The sequence below is a fragment of the Cibotium barometz genome, chromosome 17 (genome assembly GCF_041138505.1).
Source record: "Cibotium barometz isolate CiBa-2024 chromosome 17, ASM4113850v1, whole genome shotgun sequence".
Lineage (NCBI taxonomy): Eukaryota > Viridiplantae > Streptophyta > Polypodiopsida > Cyatheales > Cibotiaceae > Cibotium > Cibotium barometz.
Genome location: NC_141062.1, coordinates 38,489,178 through 38,515,313, shown reverse-complemented (window position 1 = coordinate 38,515,313; position 26,136 = coordinate 38,489,178). Strand labels below are relative to the sequence as shown.

General features: G+C 38.4%; 1 protein-coding gene across 1 annotated transcript; it reads right to left on the bottom strand.

The window, feature by feature from the left end:
- Window positions 1–13,330: 13,330 nt before the first annotated feature.
- LOC147629977 (elicitor-responsive protein 3-like) lies at window positions 13,331–16,137 on the bottom strand. Its single transcript, XM_086810895.1, has 5 exons — window positions 15,944–16,137; window positions 15,616–15,681; window positions 14,761–14,884; window positions 14,417–14,534; window positions 13,331–13,818 (listed from the first exon to the last, which is right to left on the bottom strand). Exons 1-5 carry the CDS (start codon window positions 16,011–16,013, stop codon window positions 13,690–13,692), a joined length of 507 nt encoding a protein of 168 aa, XP_086667021.1. The 5' UTR covers window positions 16,014–16,137; the 3' UTR covers window positions 13,331–13,689.
- Between the last annotated feature and the right edge of the window lie 9,999 nt (window positions 16,138–26,136).

Here is a 26,136-nt window from a genome sequence, read left to right as displayed (position 1 = left end):
TTCAGCAAAACATTTTTGCCTTTAGGACATCTCACAATCCCCCCCTCCCCCTTGCGTATATTTTAGCAAGAGGTTTTTGAGCTTAGAGAAGGTTCACGCGCTACAACTTTTTGCTCATAGAGCGAGCAAATGATCTCGGAATCGAGATTCAACTAAAGCATTGTGATCGCAGCATTGAGCACTACAAGGCGGTGATCAAGATGGCTCCATCCCAAAAACGCCAAAATATCACCTCGGGAGAAGCATGCAACAATGAGATTAGAGAAGATGTTCCTAATGTAGCTCCAACCCTCCCGTTGCAAGCTCCACAAGGGAATGGTGGCCATGTTAACTTCGTTATCATTTAAAAGAATTTTTAAATTATTCTTTAATATTAATATCAATAAATTAAGAAAGAAGATGTGAATTTTTCATGTTAGAAATTCTATGAAGTCACTATTTGAAGTGATGTTATATTTTGTAATCAATGGTTTGTATTGAAATTGCTATCTTTAAGAGAAAGAGTACAGGTTTTTTTTTCTTGACTTCAACAACGCTGACTCCATTTCCGTGCTTGTATAGCTGGGCGGCGTCGTTTTAGCAAAGCCCAAGATCGACCCATGGTATCCCTCATACCATTGGGAGAATGAGGTTCGCCGATGGAGGCGAGTGATTGTGATGCTGTCTAGTTCTGACGGCCCAGGCTAGTGTAGTGAATAAGCCCACCCTAGCGCGTAGACATCCCTTTGAGGGGCGGGAGGATCGAGCGATGGAGCTTGAGGGACGGGAGGATCGAGCGATGGAGCTTGAGGGGGCGACAAGCTGGCTTGAGTCCTCGCCGACGAGGTGTATGGTCCCGTAGGGTTTTGCCCACATGTAGAGGCTGGAAGGCCAAATTCTAGATCATCGACAGTATAAAGGAAAAGAATAAGAGAGCCGGTTTGGCTTGTATAAAATTGATTCTTGTATAAATTTTTTTTCTATAAATCTTGTCTTTGGCATTATTATATTGTGGAAGCTGTTTTAACGAACCTTGTGAAAGGGTCTTAATTAAGGAACATGTTATTTATGTCAAACAGTGTGGTAGGATTAATTAGAAAACAAATTGATGCATGAGTAGGGTGGAAAGTGGGAGGATGGAATGCCCCGACGGCACCATCCTACGGACGGGTGGACCCGATTAGTCGAGTAGCTTTCCAAGAGATTAAGTGGAAGCCCTACACTAGATAAAGAGGTTCTCAAGCAACTCTATTCTAGAAGACTAGGCCAGCGGTTGTGCCTTGCATGGATGAGGAAAAAAACGTTGTCTCTAGGAAATCAAGATTAGTAGTTGCCCAAATTATGAGGTGATTTGATTTTTAGAAGACCACGCTCCCCCTGTGGGATAGGACTAGGTCTTACCTACAAATCATATCCTTGAATCTCTGCATGGTCAAGGTGTCGATAAGTAGAAAATTTTCTCCAAGTTAAGACTTAGTACACTATCTTAAGTGTTTCCCCTATTTTGGAAGGGGAGAACCTTACATTAGTTGATATTTACAGGAGCATGCAATGCACAAGCTTACACCATCTTGATTGACATTTGTAGATCTTGTAAATGGGATATTGGAGTGAGGGCCAAGAATATCAAAGCTTGTCAACTTTCAAAATTATATTTTTGTTCTTGTTGCAACCATGGACACTCTTCCATAGAAGCTTGTTGGGACAAAGCTTACATGATTAAATTGTGCTGAAATCACATCCTTATTTGTGCTCGATGCATTTGAGATAGAATCAGTTGTGGAACTAGCTCGCCTTGAGTTAGAGTTCCCCCCAAAAAGACCACCTAGCTGCATGGCCCACCTTAGTATGACCCTGGGGCTAGCCACAACGTAACAAACTTGGGGGTCATGAACCTCATTAGGTTACCCACCCCTTGCACTATCTGCAAAGCAACCTATAATCCGAATCTATGACTGCTCAATTGTTTTGAAGCGGAGTTTCTAATTGGATGTAAACCTGCATTGTGCAAGTTTTATGTGACCCTCTTACATGCATGTTGAAAGAGAGAATCATCCTTAGGAGGGGATGAATTATGGCCATGGATTGCATTATGCTAGTGAGGAAGGATCGCAATGCTCAAGCTTCCCTTCAAAATGGTTAACGTAACCTTGGTGGATGAGATCACCTTGAACCTATCAACATCCCAAGCCTCGTACTCCACTTATTACAACCACCACCTCAAGTAACCTTTAACACTAAACAACCCTCTTGCCTCACCATCATGTCCTAGTAGCCGTGATGTGGTGTTTGAGGAACACAGCCACCTCAAGGTGGAGAGGAAGGCTCCATGGCTCCATCCACACTATCCTTCAATGAAGAAATAGCCCAGCAAACACATCCATAATGATAGTACCAACTCCACAAGAGGTGGATTTATCAGATGATAAAGAAGAGAAACATACAACACCATAGAAGAAGGGGTCATATTCTAAATGGGTGAAATAGCACTTGGATGGAAAAGATCCACTGGCAATCACAAAAGAGCCAGAAGTAGTTTGCAGATCCAAGATGATAGAGGAGCAAAAGAAGAAAAAGAAGACCTCCACTGACATTGTCAATATGACCTTGATGGTTGAGATAATGAAAGTACAGGAGCCAGCCAACTGAAGTATAAGCTAGAGGGGGTCCATGTAGGTAGAGTATGACTTAATATTCAGAAACCACACTTAGATAATGATGGCCTTAATGGCTGAGATAATGAAAGTACAGGAGTAACCTGAAGTATAAGCACATCCAAATTGGAGGGGGGCCATATAGGAAGAGTATGACTCAATTTTTAAAAGCCACACTTAGGATCTTATGGATCATCCTACAAAATGGAAAGATATCTCGACACCAAGCGGGCTTGAAAGGCCAAGTACAAGCTTGATGGTACATTGGATAAGTAGAAGGCAAGGCTTGTGGGTGAAGGGTTTTACACATATTCTTGAAGGCTTTCAAGAGGCATATGCCCCCACAACTAGATTGACCACCACTATTTGTACAATACAAGCCTCAGGACACTCATGGGAAGTGGCCAGTTGTTCATGTCAAGGACCTCTTTGATCTCTAGCAACAACCATAGTGGTAGTGGTTAGACCACTTGCCTTCGATCATGGAAGTCCCTATTATAGAGAGGCTAAAGAGGCCAAGAGATGTGTGAATTCCACATGTTTGAGCCCTTCCTCTACTCTTTAATAAACTCCAAAAGGTAACGGTTAAGCTAGAAAGCCTGAACCACCTTCTTCTCTTAATCATGCTCAATCACACTCACTGTAAGCATAACACTATCCACACACACAAGCATATACACCCCACAATCAAGCAAGCAAGAAGTTACGAGAGAAGAAGAAAGATTTACACTTGAGAAATGATTTTATTTTCCTATTCACAGTATCAAAATTTGTATATATACAAATGGGCTTTTCTCAGCCGCCAGATTCCTATCTCTGCCCATATATACAAGGCTTATGGTTGTGCTAGCTTTTGATACATCATTGGCCCATGGCCCATGGCCGTTTGCCTCTGGCCATACATATTATGTATGGCCGTTTGCCTTTGGCCATACATAATATGAAAAGATATTATGGCCATACATAATATGAAGAAATCCTAGGCTAGAGGCGGGGATTTTGGATGTACGAAAAGAGTTAACAACCCCACATGCCTAGATGTTTCTATCCTCGGAAGCTATGAACGATGGGTGTGTCGATGAGAGGATCTGTAACTTATCTTTATGACAATCTCATTATATGGAAGTGTTACACCACCTTTAGATGTTGGAGTGGCTTCCCATTATTGCGAGTGAACAAAAAATTATAGCCAGAGAGGATGAACTTTCATAAGAATATCTTCTCAAAGGCCCACATTCTAAATGCTTCCAAAAATTGGATGCGCACGAACAGGCCACAGATGTGTGGGCCCAAGGTTGATGTCAAAGGCAAGGCCCTCCACATTAGATTTGTTGTATTTCTACCATTGCTGCATGGGACCTTTCTCTTCTTTAAAACTTATAAAAAAATAAGGATTCTGTCGAGGTTGTCTTTATGTTCCTTCCACCTCATGTGCATGCACAGTAGCATGTACATTAGGTTTACTCTTTGGTTAATTGGCGTAATGTAATATGTGGCCTAATAATATGGATATAAAGGAGGTAGCAGTAGGCGACCGTCGCCACTTGGACTGATTCTTCATTTTTGCACCATTAAATGCTTTGTCATCTGCTGACCTACTGACCTACTTACTGTATCCTCCTCCATTCTCTTTTGACGAGACGTGCATGCTTTGTAGCCACTACTTGGTTGAAGAGGATCGCTTGAGGTAGAACCACATGATCAAGACCTCGAGCAAGGGAATATTATGAATGGGCTCTTGACAAGGAAGATTGTTGGAAAGCCTGTAAATGGTTTCATCATTGTCATGAATTGGTGTCAAGTGGGAGAGGTCCTTGGGAATCTCCTCTTGCACTCTTTTTTCTGATTCAAAGAATAGATTAGAGGGATTAAAATGGCTAGGTAGGGGGTCACACACCCATTATGGTGTGGTTCTCTGATAGTATCGAGCAGGATATCACCGTCTTCTTGTGATTTGTTTCCCTCTTGTGGCTATATTGGTTTCTCAAAAGCCTTGGTGTTTAGGGCCAAAAAAAAGCCTTAGTGTTTAGGTCCAAAAAATTCATCCCCTAGGGATTATGTGCCCTCTCTATGGGCAGTTCCTTGGAAGGCCTCGGCATCTTTTGGCTACTCATCTCTCATTATGCTGGATGGCTCTTTGTCCCCTTCTTTTGGACCCTTTCTAGCGTCCTCAGCATCTTTGTTGTCTCCTCCACTAGGTCCTTCAAGACTTGACCCTCCTAACTTCCCATTCTTATCAAGTCTTTCTTAAAAGCATATAAAAAATAGGTATGGTGGGACTACAGTAAACAAGATAAACCCTACAACCCTAGTAGTCTTTGAACATGTCAATGGCTTTCACAATACCAAGAGCCATGGGGCAAGTTGCGAGTGGACAATGATCCCCACCAGTTCATCTGAGCATTCGGGAGCCGTAGACAAAAATATAACACCACGGCCATGAAAGCTAGTCCTGCATCGAGCGTGAGATAGGTACTCAAGATTCAGGAGCCCGCCACTTTTGCTGAAGTACAAGGGTATCCAAAGTGGATGGCAAATGCAAGCAAAATATGACTCCATCTTGAAAAACCGCACTTGGGGCCTTGTAGATCATCATCCTCCAAGGCATAAGGTAATTGGCACTAAGTGGGTTTATAAAAGAAAAATATAAATTTGATGGTACTTTGGAAAAGTACAAGGCACAACTAGTAGCTTGGTCATCACCAAAAGGTTTTGCACAAGTTAAATTTTTTGACTTTTAAGAAACTTTTTCTCCTACAGCCAGGTTAACCATAGCTAAGTTTTGGCTTTTAAGAAACTTTTGCTCCTACGACTAGGTTAATCACAATATGCACCGCCACTATTCTTGCATTGGGAGCATAAGGGGGATGGCCTCTTCTCTAAATGGATGTAAAATTTTCTTTCCTCTACAAGAACCTTAAGGAGGAGGTATACGTGGAACAACCACCTAGGTTCATGGTTCCCAACTTTGAAATCAAAGATTGTAGTTTACGAAAGACATTCTATGGGTTGAAACAGGCCCCACAAGCATGGTACCATAGGATTCATGCTTACTTTATGAGTATTGGTCTCTTACGCAACCCTTCAGATGCAAATTTATATATCTTTTATGAGCAAGGGAAGTATGTGGTCATTGTTTTGTATGTAGATAGCCTCATCTTGACAGGGGAAAAAGATCCCACAAACACAACAGATGCTTAGTAAAGAGTTTGAGATGACAGATCTTGGGCTCATGCATTATTGTTTGGGGATTCAGGTCTAGCAGAAGCTAGATAACATTTTCATCTTAGGAAAAAAATATTCAAGAGAGATACTTAAGGAATTTGGCATGACTAATTGCAAGGCAGTTGGTACTTCAATGGAGTTTGATCTAAAGATATCAAAGACACCTTAGACCTTGTGGATGAGACCTTATACATGAAATTTGTCTCAGTAGTATTATCTTCTTGTGCAATACTAGACTAGACATAAGTTTTGTTGTTGGTGTTTTGAGAAGGTTCTCCAAAAAGCCCCATGAGAATCATTAGAAAGTAGGTATGCAAGTGTTGCGATAAATCCAAGATACTTAAGAGTACAACAACACCTATGTTGCAGGCAAGACCCTCAGTGGATTTTGTGACTCAAATTATTGGGCAAGTGACTCCGATGCTAGGTGCTCAGTATAAGTGGGTATTATTTATCTCTTAGTTTGGGATACATTTCTTGGATCAGTAAGAAACAAACCACTGTTGTACTCTCATTGCTATAGAAGCTGAGTACAAAGCTACATGCTTTGCATCATGTGAGGTATTGTGGTTGGGATTCTACAAGATATGGGAGTGGTGCTGTAAAAGTAGCTTACAATGTTGTTATGCAAAACTAGGGTTTCATGGCCATTGCTTGGAATCATGTGTTTCATGCTCGCATGAAACACATTAAGATTCATTATCACTTTGTTGTGCACGAGCTCATGAGGTTGAGATGGTCTACTATCCCCGATGACATAGAACTATGTAGACATCTTTACAAAGGCTCTTCATAGGGATCAGATCAAGTGACATCTTCATCAACACTAGGCATCAGACCACATAGGTAGTTCACCTTCAGGAGGACATTAAGGGGGGGTGTTCCATATCAATTCTCCACCCTCATATTGTATTATTCAGGCACTAGCTAGCTCATGTTTGTATGGCCCCCATTATGAGGAGTAGCCATGGTTGGGTAGCTTGAGCACAAAATATCCCCTATTCACATAAGAAGGTGGACTATAAACCTAGATGTTTTATAAATGGATTGGATTAGATTTGGCACCCTAACAAATAGGCTACATGCTACATATGATCGTTATCTCATAACGATCCACACATAGAGTGGGTGGACTTTACTTTTAGACACACTGTGTTGACATTGTGGGCCCAAGATGAGCACGGTTGGTTATGGGAGGTAGATTTTAGACACACTGTGTTGACATTGTGGGGCCCATGATGAGCACGGATGGTTATGGGAGGTAGGAAAATTGCTATGCATTTTCTAGTACATCTTTCTGAGCTGAGCCTACACCGCAAACGGTGGCATTGGCTCTGATCGTGGACCTACATGGTCATGTAAGGATTGCCCTGCATATATAGACCTATATAGATACATAGCCAACCCCTTCTCCACACAATTTATCAGCCCATTACTATGAGTTTAGTCCCTAGATTCCACTAGCATATAGCCTTTGTCTTAGCAGTTCAAGATCAGCCACACCATCGAAGCTCCCTTCTCACAGGAGCACACGGGTATGGAGATTTGCCATCTATTGTATTACTACAGTAATACATAATAAAATATTCTTCTCTATCTCTATTATTGTACAATTTGAGTTTTTAAGTTTTATATTATGAAAGATCCTACTTCTTGTGAGTGTCCTCTTGTATACACTACACGTTGTATTCTCTTATAAAGGAAACAAAAGAGGAAGACCTTAGGGACTCACTAGGCTACTTTATGGGGAATCTTTTTCTAATGATTTTATCCATTTTGAGTTTTTAAATGGATTTTAAAGATCTTTTATAATTTTTTTTGTTTTTTCTAAATCTTTTGACAAAACAACGATAAGCTTACTATAGAAAAAAGGCAATAATGATTTTTTATCTTTTCTTATTTTTTCCACCCTCTAAAATTTAGTTAGATTAATGATTGGAATGACTAATGGGGTGATCTGGATGCTGAACGATCTCTTAGGCTAAGATTTAAACGAGCTGCGATTTAGAAACTCAGCGATCTAGATATCTTGACGATCCAAAGGTTAGATTGATGATTTGAATATAGCTACGATTTTTAGAAACTCAGCGATCTAGATATCTTGACGATCCAAAGGTTAGATTGATGATTTGAATATAGCTACGATTTTTTGAGATCGGATCAAAAATCGAGAAATGTCTATGATCTAAAATGAGAATTGCACGATCCAAAAAAGTGAACGATCGAAAAGGAAGGCAATCCGAACACTAAACGATCTGATTTCTAGGACGATCTAGATCTAAGAGTGGGATCGGCATCCAGACTCTTGAGCAGAGATCGGCAATCGGGATTGAATGAGGGCTAGGTCGGGGATCAGAATTTGAGATTGTCAATCTAAAGGTGGTAGGGCACCCATTTTTATATACTTTTCAAGTAATCCATGGGGTCTTTACTTAACTTTAAACCCTCTTACAAGAGAATATTGGTACCTTGACAGCTCCCATTCTTTACACTCAAGTGTGTGGCAATGAAGATCATTTACCACATACAATCTTTCATTGACCACTTTCAATCTCTCGTCAATCTAGACACCTATTCGATGATCGGAATCTAGATGATTCGAACTTGGCCGATGATCCAAAAATTCTAGAGAGCAGAAAACGCATCTTTTTACAATTTTTTTTATTTTTCAAGGTTTTTCTTTATCTTTTTAGGGTTTTTTAACATGATAGGGTTGCTTAGCAACACTCCAATGACATTATAGGGTTGCTTAGCAACACTCCAATGTCATGATTTTGAACTCGATTTAACCAAAAACAACAACTACAAAGATTGATGCCTTGATTAAGCTAATCTTGGCAAAAAATACAAAAAATGCTAATATACACTAATGTCCTAATTAATTTAAGACTAATTTTCTAATTAATCTAAGGCTAATGCTCATAGTCATGATGAAATCAACCAAGTGGAGAGAGAACCTACCTCAATCACACTCGGGGAAGCTTGCTCCTCATTCCACCACTCCCACGAGACAAAGAATAGAACAAATTAATCAACATAAAATCTAAAAAAGATTAAGGTTAGAAGTAAAGCCTACTCTAATCACACACAATTACACAAATTGACTTAAAGAACATAATAATTTTTTTTCTTGGGACTAACTTGGTAAAGTTAATTTTATAATAATTTCCTCATGTGGGTAGCTCACTTAACTTCATTTATGGTCCATGAGCTTGCCTTTTCTCTTTCTTCTTTATCTTCTTCTTGCTTTCTTAATCAAAGCCTCTTTTAACTTTTCATAAAGGATTATTTATTTAATTATCAATATTAAATATTTAGGAAGATATAGTACTCTTACTTGTGTCACATGGATGCTTTAGTTTGATTTGACACATGAATTCATCCATCTATTATATCTCCACTCTTGTTTTCAATCTAAGAACTCTTAAGTATATACTACGTTAATAAAAGTGAGTGCAAGAGCTTAGTAGACCCCCTAAACTCTTTTTTTCAATCTAAGAACCCTTAAGTATATACTCCTATAAGTTAATAAAAGTGAGTGCAAGAGCTTAGTAGACCCCCTAAACTCTTTTTTTCAATCTAAGAACCCTTAAGTATATACTCCTATAAGTTAATAAAAGTGAGTGCAAGAGCTTAGTAGACCTTCTAAACTCTAGCAAAGAAATGTTTACTTAGCTTCATATACATAGAATATGCATATAATATAAATAGGAGTGTAAAAATTACAGCTTTTAGTTCTTAATGAATTCTGAAAGTGTTCCAAGTGTACTATGTATTTTAACTCTTTGTTGATAGAGCATCACTTACAAAAAATCGTAACTCTTTGATAGAGCATTAATTCTCAAAGTGTTCTAAGGCTACTATGTATTTGAACTCTACATCACTTACAAAAAAATTCCAATCATCTTGTGGTAGTGTTAAGAATTCCAAAGATTTTACAATCTAGTAGTTAAGTTAAGTGTGTAAACCTTACCTTTCATAATATCTATAGTACTCTCTTGATCACATGTTAGTAATATAAATCAAAATCTATTAACAAAATTAAATCAATAAATTTCCATGATCTTCATTGATCCTATCTTTATCTATTTATCTTGTAAATATTTAATCAAATACTCATGCACATTTTTAGTTAAGTATTTCAATGCATTAAAATCTTTTACAAATTTTACAGTTTACTCAAGCCTCTGTTAATCACATGCCAATAATATAAATCATAAATAATTAGCATAAATAAATAATCAAAGTGTAATTTTCTTCATTAAACCTATCTATGTCCTACTTATCTTGTAAATATTAAATCAAATTCTCGTGTACATTATTGATTGAGTATCTTAATATACTAAACTACAAGACTCTTTCACAAGAGTTACTCAAGCCACTATCTCCAACAAACTAGTAGTCCTCTCTGAATCCCATGCCAATTTATTGATATATATAAATTATCAAGTTTCAATTATCTTCATTGAGTCTATCTATGTTCACTTATCTTGTAATTATTAAATCAAATACTCATGAACATCCTTGATAGAGTATCTTGATGCATTAAACTACTATAAGAGCTACTCAAGCCATTAGGCTTAGATACATAATCATTTCTCTATCTCCAAACAAACTTTTTATCATTTTAAAGATAAAAAATAGATATATATATATCTATAATCAACTTCATATGTTTATAAATTCCCAAGCTACGAAACATAAAGAGCACCAATGTCCTTGACCACCCCACAATTGCACTCAACATTGCAACTCCTAGTATGCCTCCATCTCATTCTTGGCCCAAAACAAAAACCAAGGTTCTAACTCATGAAGCTCCCTAAGAGCATGAATCCTGTTCTCAATATAGTGTATGTCCATTGTTGATGCGATCAACCCAAATCTCAAAGCCACTTGCTCTAGTTCTTTGCCTATATCATTGGAAGACATGTAGCTAAACCATAGACCCAAAGCTCAATTATCTAATTGCATCATGTAAAAAAGAAAACACTTGAGTAAATGAAATTCTAAACTAGCATAATCTAGTTCAAATCTTTAAGCCTCCATATACTCTATAATTTATCAACTACCTAAGAATAAGGTTAGCAAAGTTCACATACAAAAATCAATTCATATAGCATGACTAATATTTTAAATATGCATAAGAATAAAAATAAGCCCAAGGGATACTTCCCTAAACAAATTATTTACCTATGCTTATCTATACTAGTAGTAGCTTTTTTGGTGTGCACGGTCCATTTTTGTAACTTGTAGCATCCATAACTTTCACATTTCATGAGAGAACATAATCATGCTAGCACTTCAATTTTTTGAAATAGCCAAGATCTACAACCTTACAAGGGTAGATTTTCTAAAATGCAATGTATTTAAATGCTAATTGATTTCTAAGGATATTCTTAGCATTGAGATCTATTTTTAAGGGTATTTTCAGCATTGAGAGTTATTTTTAGCCCTCTTGATTGAGAGTTATTTTCTAAAATGCAATGTATTTAAATGCTAACTGATTTCTAAGGATATTCTTAGCATTGAGATCTATTTTTAAGGGTATTTTCAGCATTGAGAGTTTTTTTTAGCCCTCTTGATTATTTGTGTATACTTACTAATATTTTCATGAGACATTTGAAATTAGTAATCATATCCTCAATATAAGCATATTTGAATTAAAGGAATCCAAACGATCAAAATAATCACTATAAAAATGAATTTCAATAATCTTCTTGTAATAGTCCAAAAGCCTAACCTTATCCTCGAGGCTACTATTGTAGTCTTTAAGCCTATCATAACACATTGCCAATATGTACCGAATGTATCATTGATAAATATCAAATACTATTCCTAAGTTATATTTCATGAATCTTATTTTCTTAGATGGTTAAAAAATTTTGAAGACTTAAGAAAAGCTCTCTTATGCTTCATCCAAATCATCTATTGTATCTTACATATACTCTTGTTCTCTTCTAATCACATGAAATGGCCATCACATGAAGCTATTTGAAAATTACCCAAAAAAAAAAAAGAAAGATGCAAGGTTTGGGAAAAATATTGTAGATAGTGAACATGCAACAATTGAATGTTCCCACATGAAAAACCAAAGTAATAGATCCACCTCCTCAATTGAACTAGAGATTTGCCTATTAGGGCAAGATAGACACCACCACTCTAAAAGTAAAAAGAACCTTTCATATGTTACTAATGAATTGGATCACAACCAAGAAAATCCTAAATTAATTTACCGAAATAAACATTGTTACTATAATAAATTTTCTCCAAGGCTTACCAAGTCCCAAATCAATGGATTAAAAAAATGAACATCATGTTCATCATCACAAAGTAGATTGGTAAAGGGTCTCCCAAAAGCCTCAAATTTTACCAAAGTCAAAACATCTTATCAAAGAGCGTCTATTTCTATGCTACTCTCATAACAAAGCACTTTGCTACACTTTTATATGTAATATCACTCAACAATAAAAATATCCCACAAGAAAAAATATAGGCCACAATATCACACACACCTCACATTAGTCTTCAAACTATGGTTAGTATTGACCACTTTAACCCCCTTGATATTTATGCCATTGACCTTAAGCCACCCTTCCGACATCAGTCTCTTTAAACATGGTTAGTATATTGACCACTTTACCCACCTTGGTATTTAAGCTATTGACCTTAGGCCACCCTTCTCCTTAAGGTTAAGCTAATCCCTTCTTAAGGGTGGGTTAATTTGTTGACTATTAATATCCCTCTAGTCGTCTAGTACAATAACATGGATTTGAATTGCTCTCTTCCCAAACCTTAAATGAGGTCATGGTCTTAAAAACCTTAGTTGATTCCTTATCAACTCCTCATTGTGTCCAACAAGAACAAGAAAGACAAGCGGTACCATAGCACACACCATGTCTATAATCATCTATCACCATGTTTATAATTTTTAAAACGCCAAAATTGACCTACTCATTGTAACATGTACATTCAAAAACTAAATCTTAATTAAATGAAACACTTGAATATATTCATTGCAAAAGTATGCTGGTGAGAATAAATTTAATGGCTTAATCCATTAATAACGAGAAAATATTAAAAGTAAGGCCAACCTCCTACATGATAACAATAAGGTACACATGTGCTTCATGGAAAAGTACATCTATTAAAGGCTTCCAATGCAATGGCTTGTAAAATTATGTATCCTTTTTCTTACATTTAAGTCAACAATTAGAATGCATAGTGATGCATACTACCATGGTAGAGCATGTGGTTCCACAACCACGCCCTAGCCTTACCTTTTGATGTGAGAATGAAAGCCATCCTTAGACTACATCCTTAGGATTAATTTCCCATGGATCTCATTACTTGACTATAACTAATACTCTACTAATTAATAGTAAAACATGTAAGGAGCCATTAATTCATGTGCTAGTTTTAAAAATAATTTTAAGAAGCCATCTTTCGACAACATCCTTAGGATTAATTTCCCATGTATCCCAATACTGTACTAATTAATAGTAAAATATGTAAGGAGCCATTGATATGCTAGTTTAAAAAATAATTAAACTACATCCTTAGGTGTAATGATCTCCGAATAGAAAAGGATCCACCCCTAATAAACACATCATGGTCACTACTACTTCCTACTAGCAATCCACTTACCAACTTCCTTGAACAAGAAAATGGCTTGATGAGGCTTTCAAGGATGCTAAAAGATACTAGAACAATCAACAAATCAAGACAAATGGCTTTGACCACTCAAAAAAAAAAAAGTCCATTGGCAAACAAGCAAATGTGAAGTCCTCAAACCACAGTAATTGAATCATTTCGCTGTGGTGTTTTGCATACACTATTGCCAGCCACCCTCATTGTTGTCTCCATAAGGGCCATTGCTGCTGCGATGCTGCTGGTTGAACAGAATGTTGTGATGGTGTGGGATCTTGGGATGGTGGGAGGCGGACGGCCGCGGCTCCGGAGCCTGCAAGAAGATTGATTTTTTTTAAAAAAAAACTAATATTGCAGTTCTACCAAATAAATACTTCACAACAAGAAGCCAGTGGATGAAGTGAACCCTTGAGAAATTCTAGAAAAAATCATTCACAATCTTCTTTCTTGGGTTTCTTGAGCTCATGCAATAAAATGCTTGTTGTTTATCTATGGAACTTAGTGAAGGCTCAACTATGATTAGTTAACTTTGAGTTGTCCTATGGGTTACTTAACTAGGAAGCCGAAATCATGGACACTTATTGGGTTACTTGAAGAGCCTAAACTATATGATTAAGTACTCTTATGGGTTACTTAGTCTAAAGTATGATTAAGTTCATGCATGGGTTACTTTAAGTTACCTAGGAGGCCTAAATCATAGACACTAATTGGGTTACTTAGATCCTGAACTATAATTAAGTTCTCTTAAAGGTTATTTTGGGTTACCTAAAAGTCTTAATCATGGACACTCATTAGGTTTTAAAGCCAGTTTGAAGACTGTAAATGTTTCTTAAGCCCTCTTAAGGGTGAGTTGATGAAAGGATGAGCAGAAAGTTTTAGGTTGTTTTAGTAAATTGTCATGTTTTTCTTACCTTGGGAACAAACTTGAGAGACACCTCTACTTGACCTTGTGTATGTCCAGATGGACGCACGAGGTCGTAACAGCTTGCTGGCACTTCAAGCTCTGCCAGCACCTTAGCCAAAGGGATCCTGATATATATTTAATTAATTCCCATCAATAAAGAAACATGGAAAGCTTTCCTAACAATGAGTTTATTGTAACAAAAATAATGCATCATGTTAACCTTCTGGTGAGGTTTAAGAGAAACAACTTCAAGACTTGTGTAATTTTCTCTTCATGATTACCCATTAAGCTCTCTAAGAAGTTTGAAAAAGCAAATGGGGGCATCATAATAAATTAACAGACAAAGCCTACTTGGATTCTCCGATGGTGTCATCTTTAGTGCGCTCATCCTCATCAAAGATCTTGATGATTACATCCGCAGCGTCGTCCACTTCGAAAAAGAAGCTCTGGTCCCAAACTGGATCAGAGCCACCTCCTGAATAAAAATCCACATGCAAAAGACCTTATATGGTGCATCCACCTGCATGCATGTAGAGTTCTTACATTTAACCTGACGCAAAGATGTGCACACACACAGGCATGCGTGTATGTATGCACACACACAGTTACATGCACCATGGCATGAGACCCACATGCAAAAGAACTTGGAAGCATACACTACATGTATCAAAATCAAACCACCCACACACAGCACACAGTAAAAAACATTTATATGCACCGTGACATGAGACCCATATGCAAAAGATCTTAGATGCATACATGTGTATGCATCAAAAACAAGCCACATATGTGCATTTGCACTTGCACGCATTCACATGCACCATGACATGAACACAGACGACACACACGCACTTAAAAACACGCGTGCGCACATTTACATGAGACCCACGTGCAAAATATCATGGATGCATACACAGTTTGTATGCATCAAAATCAAACCAGATATCAAAGGTTTTCTCATTACATGAATTAAACATAACTTAAATATTTAGCCTTATGCATACAGCAACTATGTGCATCAAAACAGAGGTTTGAATATGATAAAAAGCAGGCATAACCTATACATTTAGGCTAATGCAATGCATTTAACACAGATAAAGGGCTTTAGCATTAGGAAAATTAAACCTAGCCCTAACCTTTTGTAGCAAGACTAGAGGTTTGAGAAAGGGGGGAAGAAAAAAAAAAGAACATTTATACTTCACTTACCTTCCAGGGTTTTGCTTTTCTGGTCCTGGCTCTTGTAGGAAACAATGGCATAAGGATCGTTTTTCCCTTTATTGAAATACAAGGAAAAATGTCTCAGATTAACATAAATAGTTGGAAACTATGCTCCTTAAACGCAAGATTAAACATAATCAAGGAGTACAAACGTAAGACCAAGCTTTATAATCATTAAATGAAGCTAATTACTTCCACTCAGACGAGTGTGAAGCAAGGATGGCAGATTTTAAACCAAATCTTAAGAGGGATTAAGTACCAGATTAGCTGGAAATGCGAGCTAATTAAGACTAAACCAGGTAGAAGAGAAACGCACCAAAGAATTCGACGTTTTTCATGTCTTTTCCGCCAATCAGGTGGACTTCAAGAGTGCCCAAGGTAGCCATAGCAGCTGATCAAAATCTCAAAACAGGCACCCTGTGTTTCTTGAAATGTAGATGAAGTCTATGGCTTCTTGTTGCAATTAAGGCTAATAGAAGATTAACACTAATCCCCTGTTTAGGGGGTCGTTAGTTTCTTTGTAAGTTGTTGTGTAGCGGGCGGGTGGGCAGAGAATGGTTTCAGACGTGACGACTGCAAAGAGCCACTGTGTCCGCCGTCCATTTCCCATCTTTGACAAAACGGTGGCACCCTTTCTGCGCCCCCCCCCCCCCCCCCCTCCCCCGAACGTGCCTTCCATTCCCTCTTTGAAAAAGCACAAAGTAAGGTGGCACCCTTTCTCCCCCGGAGGCGGGTTCGATTCTACCTCCGCGGGTTCGATTCTACCTCCGCCTCGCTCCACAAAGGTGCATGCGTTATATTCCCACCCCGGGGGGGGCATTTCCTTTAGGGCGTTTTTCGTATGTATCCACACATCAATTGATTTGATACTTCCAAAATCTTAGTTGGCAAACAATCTTTTTTTTTCCCTTTAAATTTAAGCAGTATAAAATACACTGATTGTTTTCCAGGAGTGTCCTATAAAAATAACCTATCAATGATCCTTTGTTTCTTAGAAAGATGAAGAGAGGAAGTGGCCCTCATGATCAAAATCTTCATGCAATTATGAGGAAATACTCTGTCTGAATCTTTTCTGTCATGTCTGAAGCCACCCTTGGGTACAAAGGCCAATGTATGGATAGCTTTAAAAGAAGCACAAAAGCCCCTTTGAAGCACTTTTTCTTCTTCAAGATCTAAATTAAAAAATATGAGTACTTTTGTCTTTTTATCAAAAGGGGTCTCTAAGGTCGAAAAGTAAAAGGGTCCATTTATAGACATTGCAACCTCAAAAATCATAAACATCATGGACATCGTGACCTTCAAACCATGAACATCATAGAAACCATGTTAAATATGTTTTTCTACCTAATCAAAAGATGCCACCTCCGATTTTATACTCCTAGACTCAACTTTTGTTGTGAAAAAGTCAAACTTTTTTGTACTTAAAAAGAGTGGGCATAGTTTTCAAAATGGGGGATGTCTTATACTTGGTCCCTTTACCCTCAAACTTCAATTTAAACTTTATAAATATTGTAGCATTAGTACTGCACATTAAAAAGGCCACACTTTATGCATGCAACTTGAGAAAGCTTCTGCCTTGGGGTGACATACCTCTACTTATGTTCCTCGATCAATATGGGGAAAAAAAACCAAATGGTGAAAAACTTTCATCTCTAAAAATTGAAGGTATTTCTTACTGTTTATTGTAGGTACATATAACTAATACCTCTCAAGGAATTTTGAACCCAACAATCAGAATTTGCACCTATATATCAAATTTAAGAGGTGTAAAGTACACTAAGGTTTCGTACTCACCTATTATTTTGCATACTTATCTACTTACTTTTCCAAAAAAAAAAATCAATCAAACTTTAAGTATACATAGGATACCAACGAGTGCTAGCTCATTTGGTAGAGCGTTGGTCTCTACTCCCAAGGTCTTGGGTTCAAGTCTTGGGGGCCTCGTTAGGTACCTACCCTTGATGGGTTGATTATAAGCATGTACGATGGGTTCGCCAGCCCTCATCCCGGCGGGGCCGCCTCCACCTCACGGAGGCTGGGTGTGTGTTTCTAAGATTTCCTGTACCTTCGAAAGAAAAAAGTATACATAGGCCCTACCTTAATAGGTCTCAAAAGATACCTACCTACCTAGAGTAGCAATTATGGTCACATAAGTTCAAGCAAGTGCTTTGAGAGTTGCAACATGTCAAGCCAAACCAATCAACCCCTTGGGGAATACTTTGAATAAGTTCTAGGGATATTCTCATGCTTTTCCAATTAAGAGAGATCCCCTACTCAAGAGGTATAGACAACAAGTAAGGATGAATTTTGACGAGCATCACAAACATGTGTTTTAACCTTATTTTTACTAGGTAAGGACTTTTCCTGTTTGCCAAGGCCGGACAATACTTGCATTGTTTTGTCCTTAAAGACCACATGAAAAATATTTCAAAAATATTTGTAAAGCCCTTATTGCCATTTTTGAACATTTAGTGTTTTAATGTTTGTAAAGCCCTTATTGCCATTTTTGAACATTTAGTGATTTAATTATTACAACTATTTGCCAAACAAGTGGAAGGTTCATCATATGCCTTCCTTTATAATTTGATTTTTAAATAAAATTTAATTATTGAGTTTTTAAATCAATAAAGTATACCTACTTATGATTTTAAAAAATTAATCATAAAGGCATTGGAACGATATTTTTTGAGAAATTTCATATTCAATAATTAATCATAAATGCATAACCTATACTTTTAGCCTAATGCAATACATTTAACACAAATAAAAGGCTTAATCATTAGGAAAAATAAACCTAGCCCTAACCTTTTGTAACAAGACTAGAAGTTTTAAGAAAGGGGAAAAAAAAAGAGCATTGATACTTCACTTGCCTTCTAGGGTTTTGCTTTTTGAAACAATGCCATAAGGATCATTTTTCCCTGTATTGAAAAGCGAGAAAAAATGTATCCAATTAACAAAAATAGTTGGAAACGTGCTCCTTAAATGCAAGATTAAACTTAATCAAGGAGTACAAATGTAAGACCAAGCTTAATATTTGATATTTTTTAAGAAATTTCAATTTTATAATTTTTGAGAAATTTCATATTTGATAATTAAATTTCATATTTGGTAATTAATATACACATGTAAATGTGTGGATGTATGTAGGTATGCATGATGTGTGCATGTGTACACATCATGCATGTGTACACACACGTGTGTGTGTGTGTGTGTGTGTGTGTGTGTGTGTGTGTGTGTGTGTGCATGTGCATGTGTGTGCGCGTGCATGTGCTTGTGCTTGTGTGTGTGTGTGCGTGTGTGTGTGTGTGTGTGTGCGCGCGTGCGCGTGTGTGTTTTCAGCCTTCTACATCAGCAGTCAGAAAAATCCAATAACCTTATCCAACTTGTATGCATGTGTGTGTGCATATGCATATCTGTGTTTGTGCCTGTGCTTGTGCTTGTGTGTGTGTGTGTGCGCGCGCGCGTGCGTGTGTGTGTGTGTGTGTGCTTATGTGTGCGTGTGCCTATGCTTGTGTATGTGTGTGTGTGTGTGTGTGTGTGTGTGCATGTGTGTGTGTTCAGTCTTCCACATCAGTCAAAAACCTTATCCAACTTGACCAATGAAAACCTTAAACATGATTATATAACAATAGAATTGTATACAATAATCATGTTACAAGTAAGTGGAGCCAGTGACTCCATTATTTGGAAACTTTTGGTGTATGTGATAACCTTAGAATCTAACACCAACATGGAGTGAATCCCTTCCTCGAGGCCACAACCACAAGAAAAGGGCAAGGGAAAAGAAATTGAAGGCCCCTATGCCAGCACCACCCAAGCAACCACCACTAGACAAAGGCCCCTATATGCCAGCACCACCCAAGCAACCACCACTAGACAGGGCCTACAAGAGAGAGGGCCTTAGATATCCAGACATCTAAGATAAGTGTATTGAGTTGATCTAGCATCATGTTACTCTACTTTTCCATCTTCACAATGTATAGGAGGAAAGGGCCATAGAAACTATCATACAAATCCCAATTTTTCAAGAGAAGATAAGATTATGGGAGGCTAGATTCACAAAAACACATAAATCTAAAAAAACATTGCTTGCAACCACCAGGGAGAAGGCGAGAACACACTCTAAACTGCAATTGCACTAGTAGCATGCATATGAGAGCTCGATAGGGGACCATGTAGAGATATGGATTTATGAAGATGGCCTAGCTAATATAAGGGTCACATATAGAGCCTTACAAGCTATAGCCCATTGGCTACCACATATGAGCCAATTTGCATGGACGTCATTTACCACCCGTGTATTGTGGCACAAGTCAAAGAGGAAAAGATAGTCAATGCGCTCTTTTTTACTACACAATGGCCTACCCTACCTTCCACAAGATGGAGGGTGATGAGGCACTTGATTTTATTCACAAGCTTGAGCAACAATATTATCTTGATAAGAATGGGAAGTTAGGAGGGTCAAGTCTTGAAGGACCTAGTGGAGGAGACAACAAAGATGCTGAGGACACTAGAAAGGGTCCAAAAGAAGGGGACAAAGAGCCATTCAGCATAGTGAGAGATGAGCAGCAAAAGATGACGAGGCCTTCCAAGGAACTGCCCCCACAGAGAGGGCACATAGTCCCTAGGGGATGAATTCAGCATAGTGAGAGATGAGCAGCAAAAGATGACGAGGCCTTCCAAGGAACTGCCCCCACAGAGAGGGCACATAGTCCCTAGGGGATGAATTTTTTGGACCTAAACACTAAGGCTTTTTTTTGGCCCTAAACATCGAGGCTTTTGAGAAACCAATACAGCCACAAGACGGAAACAAACCATAAGAAGACGGTGATATCCCGCTCGACACTATCAGAGAACCACACCACAATGGGTGTGTGACCCCCTACCTAGCCATTTTAATCCCTCTAATCTATTCTTTGAATCAGAAAAAAGAGTGCATGATGGGCTTGAAGAATAACAGCTTACATGACTTGATCGTTGTATCCAATCCAGAAACATTCGATCAATGTTGCAAAGAAGCAATACGTTTAGATGACAAAATGCTAGAAGATGATCATGCTACGAGGTGTTCCTCATCTAAACCCAGTGAAGCAATGGCAAAAGAAAGATCGATCTCGGAATTAACATTCTCAAAATTTTATGCAGCCTTGCTTAAAACCTTACACCCAACACTTTAAGAGAGAAAGAAAACCTTCAAAACCAGACATCCTTAATGCCTCTAAAAGTGAGGAACGAAATGCCTTGTGTTGGGTGCAATCACTACAATCATCCCAATCCTTATTGTGCATACAAGGCACCTATTCTTCTATACTGCATATATTGTAAAACCTTTGACCATAATACAAAAAAATGTCATGCTTCATCCACAATGGACTCAAAACCTCCATCTCCTGTACACTAAACAGAAACAGTCCAAAGGGTAGAAACTGCTCAGGAAGTAGTTAATCGAACACTTTACTGTTTCTATTGTCGTGGACCTCACAAGGTGGCAGACTACACAATTTGGAATACTTCCATGCCCATAGTCACTGACACCTTTATGACCCATGTGTGAACGATATGGCATTGATCACATGTTCCAAGATTTCCCAAGACGAGTTGCTTCAGTGCAAAACTTGTCTCACAAAGTCATCAAGTATGGGTACCAAAAACACTGCTACAAGCACAAGGGTACTACCAAATAAATACCAAAGCTTGGGTCCCCAAGCTCATCAGAAAGTCCCCTAAGCTTGCACACATAAGAATGCCTCAGCACCAAGCACATCGGCCACCAGTTCATATGGTAAATCCATCAAGCGAACAACGTGAAGAAAGCCTCACCACCGACTTCAACCCCAACAGCTTCACATAAAGTTCGACAAGAATGGAGGCCCAAGCAATAGCAAGCAAATCACTCAACCACTTTCGTGCATCAAGAGCTTCTCTGTTCAAGCAACCAATCAGCAGCCTTCCCTACTGCCTCAACAACATTTGAGCAACAAATTCAAGAATCGATACCCATGTCTGCAACGAAGACTTATGAGCGCATCAAGAACAAAATAACAATGCTCTTGTCACCGCTCTGGAAGTGAGAAATGAGTGCACAAGAACCTGTTACTCGCAAGTCAGGACTTAGTTGCCCCATAAAATTAATATAAATTTAAAAATATATATATAATAATTAAAAAAACCATTGAGGTAAAAACCTACAACTTCAGGGGGTCAAGACCTGCAATCTCACAAGTTCGTTTCTCAAGAAATACAGTCTCACAGCTTAAGAACCTACACTTTCACGTTTTAAGCCTCATCTCAGATTAAGCCATATCACACATTACCACATTCCCAACGATCCTCAATAGCCATTATATATTTGTTAAGCTTATTGCTTACTATTCTTTTGGCTAAATTAATGTAGCAGCTGCTCCATGACTACATATCCATACTCATGCACTGGAGAACATTTGAACCAAAGCCTCACCATCGACAACTTCCAGGTACATCTCTGGATGGGGGGGCTATGGTGGGCGAAAGCCTAGTCAATGGTATAACCCATCGCCTGGAATTTTCCTTCAAATTACAAACCTCTCCAAACAACGCCACCATCTTCACAAATCAATGATGACAACGCTCGGACGGGAGACGCAGTGGAATTGCTTCTCAAGGACTTGTAGAGCTTGGATATGATACCTCAAGGGTGAGCTCGGCCATTGGAAAGATCCTCATGACAGTTACGGTTCACTAGGTAATCTCTTTTTGGATGTGTTTCAAGGAGGGTTATGGTGAGCCATAACAATGAAGCCGCCAGTTCGTCAGCGCCCTTGCCATACACAGAGTCAGAGTAGATCTCGCATACAATAGGTTAGGATTTGTTTATTATTAGGAAGTCACCATTATGTGAATAGATCCAATATATTAGGCGGTTATGTGAATCCAATCCTAAAGCTTTCACATCCCTAATAAGATATTTACCAAAATGAGAATTGTGTGTGTGTGTGTGTGTGTGTGTGAGAGAGAGAGAGAGAGAGAGAGAGAGAGAGAGAGAGAGAGAGAGAGAGAGAGAGGGAGAGAGGTATCCAATTTCATGTGAGAGAGAGAGAGATAGAGAGAGAGAGAGAGGGTGAGAGGGGTATCCAATTTCATGTGAGTTTTATGATAGATGAGAAGCATATGTGTGTGCGTGCGTGCGTGCGTGCGTGTGTGTGTGTGTGTGTGAGAGAGAGAGAGAGAGAGAGAGAGAGAGAGAGAGAGAGAGAGAGAGTTCCAATAGGGCCCCTCCCTTTTGGGAAAGACTTTGCAAAAGAGTGGAAATTAGGATTTCTATGTGCTATGTTTAAAAAAATCATCACTAGTCAAATCACAAAAATAAGAATTTATCCCCCCTTGTCAATAGCATATGCATATAGTGAAGTATATACTATAAGAGTTTTAGTCCACTTTTTGGAATGAGAGTAAGGCAAAAAAGCACAAGTAACTTTATTTTTGGAATTTAGCATATGATTAGATTTTAGTGTATGTTCTATATAAGTAACTTTATTCAGTATATGAGTAGATTTTAGTGCATGTTCCATATGGAGTTAAATGTACAGATGTCAATGAAGTTTAATCATAAACATACAAACATAATATTCATTTTCATGGCCTAAAACCTTGAAATAACTAAGCAACTCCACATAGTCTTCCTTTGGAGGAAACAAAATGATTTAAATTAACCAAACTTTTCTAAGTGGTGACATTAATTTGTGTATTACATTCACTCAATTTGTGTGTTAATTAATTAATGTCCACTTTTAGTAGGCATTTAAAAGCCTTAAACTTTTCTAAGGTATTAAAATATCAAGGAAAAGTTTGTTTTTATCAAGGACCACTACCCCTCATCTTCTTCTTTCCCCCAAAGAACATGATTCCGTATGTGCATGTAGAGAGGCAAGTGGTATAGTTTGAGTCACCCTAAGAAACAAATATGAAACTCCATCAAGGTGGTTCAAGCTCTTCCTCCACACCCCATAGCTATGGAGCTCTCCAATGACAATAAAGTGGTTATGATCTAGAAGTTGCATTTTGTGGCTCCAAGGCAAGTCCCAAATGACACATGTTTCAATAACAAAGGCTTGAACATATATAGTGCCAACCTTGAGGATGAGCCTAAGGGTATAGCCTTGAATCTGCCTCCACTATCTTGATGAGGATGGCACACACTACTCTTGGTTTGGCCATTTGCTTTTGGGTAGTAAGGTGTCGACTTTCTATGGACCACAAAGAATTCTTTAAGCAAGAACTCCAACATTTCATTTATAAAATGTGTACCGTGATCCCTCAGTATTTCTATTGGGCAACCAAAGTGAGTAAATAGATTTTCGTAAAGGAACTTGGTGGTGGCAATAGATCATGTGTCAACTTTCTATGTAGCTTTAGCCTCAAACCACTTAGTGAAGTAGTCTGTGGTGACTTCCCTTAGTAGGTGTGGGCTAACAAGACCTACGAAGTCTAAGCCCCATTTTGCAAATGGTTAGTCTAAGGGGAATGTGATTCTTCTCTTGGACCATGATGAACTATTGGCAATTGTCATTGTAATGTTGCATGAATTTTATTTTGTCTAGGCCACCATATGTTGACTTGAGGAACCTTGTGGGTTGTCGTGTCCCCGACAAGTGTCCTTCGCCGATGCCAGAATGGGCCTGTTCAATGTCATCCTCATAATGCATGTTGGATATCAATGTTCCACTTTGGCATCCTTTGTTGATGCCAGAATAGGTTTGTTCACAAACAGAAACAAAGTCATCCTTATGAATGCACTTCCTCATGATGCATGTTGGATATCAATGCTCCACTCTCATATTCTATTGCACATGTACTTATTGTCTCATGTTTGCACGGCCACATTATGAGTAGCCATAGTGGATATCTATGCTCCACTCTCATGTCTCATGAGGAGTATCCCATGGTTAAGTAGTCTGCGATATCCCCACATTCACATGGGAATGTGGCCTAGGGAGGCCACATTGATTAGAGATATTTTAGACTACATTTGGCACACTTCCAAATAGGCTACATGCTACACTGTATCATTATATCATAGTAGTCCACACATGGTGTAGGTGGACTTTACTCTAGACACCTTCTGCTAACATTATGGGACTTAAAAAATGCAACCATGGGCCCTGAAGACAAGCTCGGATGGCCGTGGGAGCAAAAGGAACTACATATAATGTCTAGTTCAACTTTATGGGCCAAGTCTACTCCACGAATGATTGTATCAACTATGACTATGCCTAAGTTCCTGCATGGTCATGTCACGCCACCTATGTACATACATGCCTATATAGATACACGACTAGATCCTTCTCTACACAGCTCATTAGTCATCACTATGTGTTTACTCCCTAGCTTCTTCTACTAGCACACAACCTCTGTCTTAGAAGTCCCAGAATAGCCACCATCAAAGCTCCCTTCAAAAGAGCGCATGGGTATGGGGCACGTGTGTGCAACTTTACCATCTATTATGTCATCACTTTAGTAATAAAGTATTCTTCTCAATCTCTATTATTGTGTAATTTGAGTTTAAATTTTTTATGTTGTAAAAGATTCTACTTCTTGTGGGTGTTCTCTTGTATACACCGTAATTCATTAGCCAAGAAGTGGGCAATGTATTTACTCCATTCTGATATGTGGTCAATGTGGAGGACAAGAAGATCATTTTCCACTTCTAGAGGGGGTTCTTCTATAAAGGTGATTGGCATGGACATGCATGGAAACCTTTCTTAGTATCATAGTGAAGTCAAAATCTAAATCTAAATCGAAAATAATGAACGACCAGCTAGTGATACACCATATGGTATAAGGATTATTCAAAGAATATGCCAAAGAAAACAAATCTCATAGCTATGAGACAATGCAACTTTGTTACAACATTCACCATGGCTAACTGCTCTCTCTCTCTGTGGTGGTTTTGTAATTACGTTCAACATTATTGAGTTAATGGCTAGTAAAGGTCACACCAGGAAGTCCTCCATGTTGTGCTCCCCTGGTTGTGCTAACATGCATCCAATAGTTAATGCTCATGTATCGATATGCACATGGAAAATCAGATCCTAGTTGGGGGATATCATGATAGGTGCACTTGCTAATGCCCTCTTTAGCTTTTTGTATGCCCATCAACATTCGTCTAACCAGTTAAGCATAATTACCACCATGTAAAAATTCTAGCATATATGCCATCAAAAAGACGAATCTTCTATAATACTCGACATGCCCGAAGAATCTCTACAGCCCCTTGTAGTTGATGGGTGGCAATAATTCCAAGATCACATGGATCTTAGCACTATCAATGAGCACAAAGATGTGTGGTCTTTCCCTTCACATTGGAGATTCCATACTTGTATACCTTTGGTGTGGAAAATGGCACAAAGAACTATATCTCTTCATGGAAAGAAGTGAGGGTGTCTAGCGTGCGAGACTAAATGAGGTTGCCCTTGGGGATGTCCCTACCAACGATGTCCTTACTAAGTTGAGCAGCCAACTCATCCATGCTCA